The 6118-nt window shown below is 39.8% G+C and overlaps 1 protein-coding gene across 8 annotated transcripts in view; it reads right to left on the bottom strand.

Annotated features, from left to right (window-relative positions):
- Window positions 1–568: 568 nt before the first annotated feature.
- The window catches only part of LOC132123793 (eyes absent homolog 1), a 41816-nt gene continuing 36266 nt past the window's right edge, over window positions 569–6118 (bottom strand). For all 8 annotated transcript variants that reach the window (XM_059534435.1, XM_059534439.1, XM_059534433.1 and 5 more), the window contains 5 exons: window positions 5956–6116; window positions 5658–5772; window positions 5305–5426; window positions 4601–4701; window positions 569–2552 (listed from right to left, as the gene is read on the bottom strand). In XM_059534435.1, the coding sequence (XP_059390418.1) occupies window positions 2472–2552; window positions 4601–4701; window positions 5305–5426; window positions 5658–5772; window positions 5956–6116 (580 nt within the window). In that variant the 3' untranslated portion in view covers window positions 569–2471. The remainder of the gene's footprint in view (window positions 2553–4600; window positions 4702–5304; window positions 5427–5657; window positions 5773–5955; window positions 6117–6118) is intronic.

The following is a 6118-nucleotide window of genomic DNA, read 5'->3' as shown; positions in this document are numbered from 1 at the left end:
AGAAATTCTGGCTGAAGCAGAAAATCAAAGCTATAAGGATGTGATTAGACTCGTCATAACAAAAGAACATTTGTCAGTGTGTGATAAATTTAGACGGTGTCTATAGATCATACTGTGTGGAAGCAAGTCTCCGAAATGAACTGAAAGCTTTGATTTTTAATGTACACATTGAAAGCCCACATATTGTTTTAACAGTTGCTTTCCACAGAGATGAGAGGGACGGAGAGCTTTATATGGCATTACATCAGTTATGATGTTTTAAACAAAAGTGCCATACATGACGTGTTGTCTGAGAATCTGTCAGTGTGGGAAATGCTGAATTGCAGACCAAACGACGAGAAGAAATGAAGAGACCACACAAAATCTACATTCCCATCACATAAAATGCGACTTTTATAAAGTGTCCGTGTGTATATGTAAAATGACATTCATCAGTTGCAGAAAACTGCTATTCTGAAACACTTGATTTCGGAGGCATTTGATCGCAGGAGCAAACAGTCAATAAATTGAAACTCTATGGCAGAAGACTGCTTAGCCACCATTTCAATCACTTGCAAAAAGGGAAAAATGTGTGTAACAGTTCACAAATCAGTTTTTATTAATTTAAACACAATCAAATAATAAATGTCAAAAACATCTGTACACATCTTTTTGCAGACACAACAAACTGTTTTACAATGAGGCCCACATATTGTAGTATTATTTCCAGTTTGCATTATGATTGCATCATTTATTTTAAAAAAATCTAAATGTTTGTTAAATCTAGAAAACATCTACTGTTACCATGATCTAGCAGCAAAATGTGATTCCCCAGTACGGGGGGTGGCGGGCGATGCAATAAGAGGGGTGAAATTGTAAATGTGGTGAGAAAAACTAGGCCAGAGAAGACGACCTCACCTGCAGGAACCGAACATCATCATGTGCCGGGAGGGAAAATGAAAAACAGACTGAGTTAGCTGGGGAAATTCACAGTCCATAGCACATGTGTGTGTGTGTGTAGGTGCGAGTGAGTAGTGGCTTTCTTTTTTAAAGTCTAAGAGCTAGCGTTTCCAGTCCACAGTTACCTTAGAACTACCAATATGCAACATGAAAATCCAACTACAGTGATTTCCAAGTGCACACAATCAAAATAAAAAGACTACTTCATACAAAATTACACTTGCTGTACAAGACTTTCTGCTTTAGCGCCGGTACAAAAGATAATAAAACCTATTTAAGCTTAAATGCCCATAGCGGACGCTGAGGTTCAATGTCCAGCTCGGGCAGAGATAGTACTGGGGATACAGACATTTACACTCAGCTTGAAGCTTGACATTCAGAAGATTATTATTCTTATTATGCTGCTTATGTTCTTCCTTGGAGTTTGAGCTACCATTGGGATTTAATTCGCTATGAAATCCTGACTGAAAGAGTCACATTTCATCGTGGAGAAAGTCTCTACATGGACTCGCCACCTTTGAGGAACAAAGCGTACAAAGGAGGAAACAAAACATCACTGAAGAAAAATACGAAATTATTGACACTTGACATCCATGCTTTTGGTCATGACAAAACGATTATCACAAAAAAAAAATCCTTATCTATATTTATTCATTGAATGAAACCTTGAACACATCAACACTTTCAGGCTTTGCACGAACTACTGCGTCAACGCCTTTACGTACGTAATTTAATGAAACAGCTTTCCACAGCATGTACCTTAATCAATATAGGAAGGAATAGTCCAGTGATTACAAATTTACACACACACAAAAAAAAAAAATGTCTGTACACGATTGTCTCTGCAATGTAAATAATGTTTTGTTAAATCTTTTTCCTTAAATTACTTAGAAAATCCTTTATCTTCTCCTTAAACTTCTTGGTGTAGTGGAATCAAAGTACTTTGTAATGCGAAAAGGCACACGTTTCTTTTTTTTTGGGGCCAGTGCCGCTTCACAAAGTCTCTCTGAGATTATAAATAAGAAGCGTAAGACATCCAGGGCAACAGGTCTGACGAAACGAGGAAAACGAAGGAGTTGTGCCCCACTGTCTTTGTACCATCGCTTGAGACAAAACATTACACCAAGTTGCAGTGGGATCGGAGTCCTGCTGAGTTCCAAAGGCATCGGTAGCTCAGTTTTTGTCACAGGTGTGAACCCTTGCCGAGTCCCCTTCATAGACAGGGCTGTAAAACATTTTGATGGCTTCGGAAAAAAAGCCAATTCACAGTAACCAGGGCCAGCAGCTGCAGTGCCATAAATTCACTCTCCTCCACTTCGAAAAAGGTTTAGGGTTAAGACGAATTGCGGCCATGTGTCAACACGCTGAGCATGTTGCTCTCTCTCTCTACGTTATGTGTGTGAACGATTTTGTTTTTGGTCTGGTGCTGACGGAACGCAGACGCTCGGGCGACGCAGCAGGCTGACGGTGCTAGGTGTGGGTCTGCAGGGCCCCCGCACGGCCTGGGACAGAGTGACAGGGCCGTCCCAGTGCTACAAGTACTCCAGGTCCAGAGCGTGGTGCAGGGCCATGAGGTCAGAGTGACTAGAGATCCGCCAGAAAGGCATGTTGTGCTGGAAAGACACAGGGAGAGAGTTTGAGGATGAAAGAGAAAATAAAGAAACACAACCTGCAATGAACACTTCACTTAGAAAAATAATCACGCCCCTGAGTGCCTTCTGAACAGCCTCGATGGCCCGTAACATCACACGAGGAAGGACTTACAAACAAAAAGCACTTAAGCAGCACCATATTATTGAGATCACTCAGTAAATATCATTAAAAAAATGATAATAATAAAAAAACAATCTAATTTTGACAGCTCAACTACATGAAAATAAAGGGGGGGGAATATAGTTTAAAAAAATGCAGTCTTTGTGTTCATGTTTGTTTCATACAGTATGTAAAACATTTTTTTTGACCATTTTCAATTTAATGACAAAATGTCATATGGTGTAACCAATTAAAACCATTTAAAAAAAATCTTACACCTTTGATACATGTGTACACATGCATCGTTATCCTTTTTTAAAATTTCAAAAAGCTTTTAAAATGTGTTTTTTTCCCAAGGTAAGTTGTTTTGTTAATACTAATAATAAAATACCATTATTTATTTACAACATATGATTTCATTTTTGGGGAGTCGCACCACATGCTACTATTGTACAACCTGAACCTGCCGGGTCATAAAAAGATTTTAAGAAATTTATGGACCTTGATACATAGTCATGAGGTTCTTCAGGGGTCCCCTTTATGACATAATTTCCTGTTCTGTGGTTTTTCTTTCTGCAGGATGATTTGGCGGATGATTAAAACTAAATTATTTTAATTCGAATAGCTTTATACATTTTAATAATATTATTGTTGGAAAAATTTAATAAAATAATTTTAAATATATAAAACAACAAAGGCCCCATTAGAAAGCACAGCAAAACATTTAACTACTCCTCAGTAAAAAGAAAGGCCTGGTGGAAAATAACTATTAAATAAACTATACATATACAGCACCTCTGCACCAATGTATCCGAACACAACAGTGCAAATGAGGCATTGTTCCTGGGAGAGGCCACAGGGAAATATGATTCTGCCTGGAATGAAAGAAGCTTGTCAGCTCAGAGTCATCCACACACAAACCATTACTGAGTCTTATCAAAGGTATAGCCTCTCTCAGGCATATGTTCCGCTTAGAGAAGCTTGCACTGACCCTTAAAAGACTCTTTTCTTTTGTTTTGTAAATTGTCTTTGCTTTTAACTTTAAAAGCCAGAGATGGTATCTCTTTGCCTCGGTCGAGTTATTAACTAGAGGGAATTGTTTCTGGGATACGATTGAAAAAACGAAAGTATACAAAGGTTTAACTTTGCTTTGGTGGTTTCATACAAAGTCACCCTTGACACTAGTGTTGTATCTGACGAAACTGTGGCATTTTATATCAAGCTGGGTTTCTTAAGTGCCAAGGAGTTATTAAACACCCCTGCGCTCCATCTAAACACTTTATCTTGGAGGAAATGGGGACTGACATGTAAAACTTAAACTTCCTACGTTCACATTCCTTGCATGATTAACTGACAACATGGAACAAATCACTTGGCATGATAAAATAATCACACCAACACATTTTTGTCTGCTTGCAGCCTGTCTGGACAACAAGCTGCTTTGATAATTAATTAAACAATTAATGATTTCAAATTCTGTGGCTTATAGCTTTAGATAACTTTGTGGATGTTCTGAATACACAGGCGACAGGTAACATAAATCTTTTGGGTTGAACAACAAGAGACAGGAAAACAACACTCCTCTGATGGTCCTAATGGTCTTCAGAAAATCCTCGAAATATCTAACAACAATTTAAGCACCTTAAAAACGTGTTATATTTATGAACCGACCCTCTAAAATACCTGAGAGGATTTGTCTAGCATTGCACATGCTGAAACGGCACAGTCACATGCAGGGACGTGTAATTATGTCATCTTGCCTCCCTTTACATTCAAGCTGTCAGGGGAATTGAGCTGATTACAATGCAGGAATAATTATCTCGCTGCTCCAGTGACATTTTCAGGGAATGACCTGAAGAAATGAAAGGTTTGAAGGGAAAGTGCTATAGAGTTCTAGGCGTCTTCATACCTTTTTCGACCCTTGCTCCTCCTCCACGCCATCCCCCACCACCACATAAACAACTTTCCTCCCGAACCTCTGGATTACTCTCTCGAAGCAGCTCTCTTTTCCTGGGGAGAGGAGAAACAGGTTTAGGAAAAGCAAAGGGAGCCATATACAAGATCCAGGCACAGTGAGGGGCTCTTTAAACATGCAATAAGTTACACAAAATTACGCAGTGTAAACACTTTGCCTTGGGTTGGAGATATGATAAGATCAATGCTCAGATAAAAGCAGTCTGAAAAGCATTAAGTGTGCCTTATTCCTCTCAGAACGTGAGACAAATGGAGTTTAACAAGCTAAATCAACCTTCCATGCAAATGGCGCAGTGAAGGAGGTGCTCAGTTTTTGCGCAAACAAAAAAAATTGAAGTAAAGGTTGGTGTTTATTTTGCATTCCAAAAAGCGGAGAGGCCGAAAAGAAGGAATGACATAAATTTGCCGAAGTGGTTTCATATGTAGACCTGAAAAGGAGAGGCCCAGTTCAGGCTGAGCTCCAAGAAAATAATCCCAGCCTGATTAGACCTCTTCCTGAACATCAGCCCTCTCGTGTGTTCGCCACTTCTGCAGCCTAACCCAATCGCGCTGTTTACACGTAATATCGCAGTAATTACGGCCACACTCCAATAGAGTCCATTCATACACACAGGTAGTTAATACTGAGCTCACACTTACCTATTTTCGTGGCGCTATAAATGTTTTCAATTGGAAATACTACTCCCAGTCCATACAGGAGGACCTTGGCGAGGGCAGGTATGAGCTGTGTTGTGGTCACTAAGATGTTCACACAGTTTGATCTGTAATTGAATTGCAAACTAAGTTAAAGTGCACAAGGGAGGACAAGGCTAACCAGACATGCCATTTGTCATCCAAAACGCCCCATGATAAATGGAGCTTTAATTGTTGTCACTTAAAATGCTGTATAATACAGAGAGTAAGTGTTCTTTGACGTATTAGGGCATAAAGCAAACCCTGATTTATGTGTATCAGAGATGGGCTCTATATAATTCGTTCGTGCTAAGGCCTACCTTGAGTGGATTAATGTTAGTGCTTTCAGTGCCAGTGTTAACCAGGAGTCAGTCAGGGCTTCAATTTCTGCTCGCAATTGCAACCATGCTTCCCTTTTGGCTGGGCCAAGGAGACCTGAAATGAACAGAAATATTGTTTGAGTTGGACCGTCCCGCGAATACTTTGAGAACTTTCGAAATCTACCCAGACCAAGTGGTTTCTGCATAAGGGATTATTTGAGAAACTTATGAGTGCTTTTGTTGACATACCACCCCTCTTCCCCAGCAATTTTAGCAAAGCAGTTTATTGGGGGATTACCTCCGACGTTATTTTTATAGGTGGTGTAAATTTCTTTTACTCGTCTGTAGCGGAAGGCGAGCTTTCTCATCCAGTCCACACCTCCTCGTACGCCGGTGGCCAGACACAGATTGGCACTAGTGGCAGCAGCGTGGAATCCGTCTGTGCTAAAATTATATGTACT

The sequence above is a fragment of the Carassius carassius genome, chromosome 42 (assembly GCF_963082965.1).
Source record: "Carassius carassius chromosome 42, fCarCar2.1, whole genome shotgun sequence".
Taxonomy (NCBI): domain Eukaryota; kingdom Metazoa; phylum Chordata; class Actinopteri; order Cypriniformes; family Cyprinidae; genus Carassius; species Carassius carassius.
The sequence above is the reverse complement of the archived record's forward strand: the minus strand, read 5'-3'. Positions and strand labels throughout refer to the sequence as shown.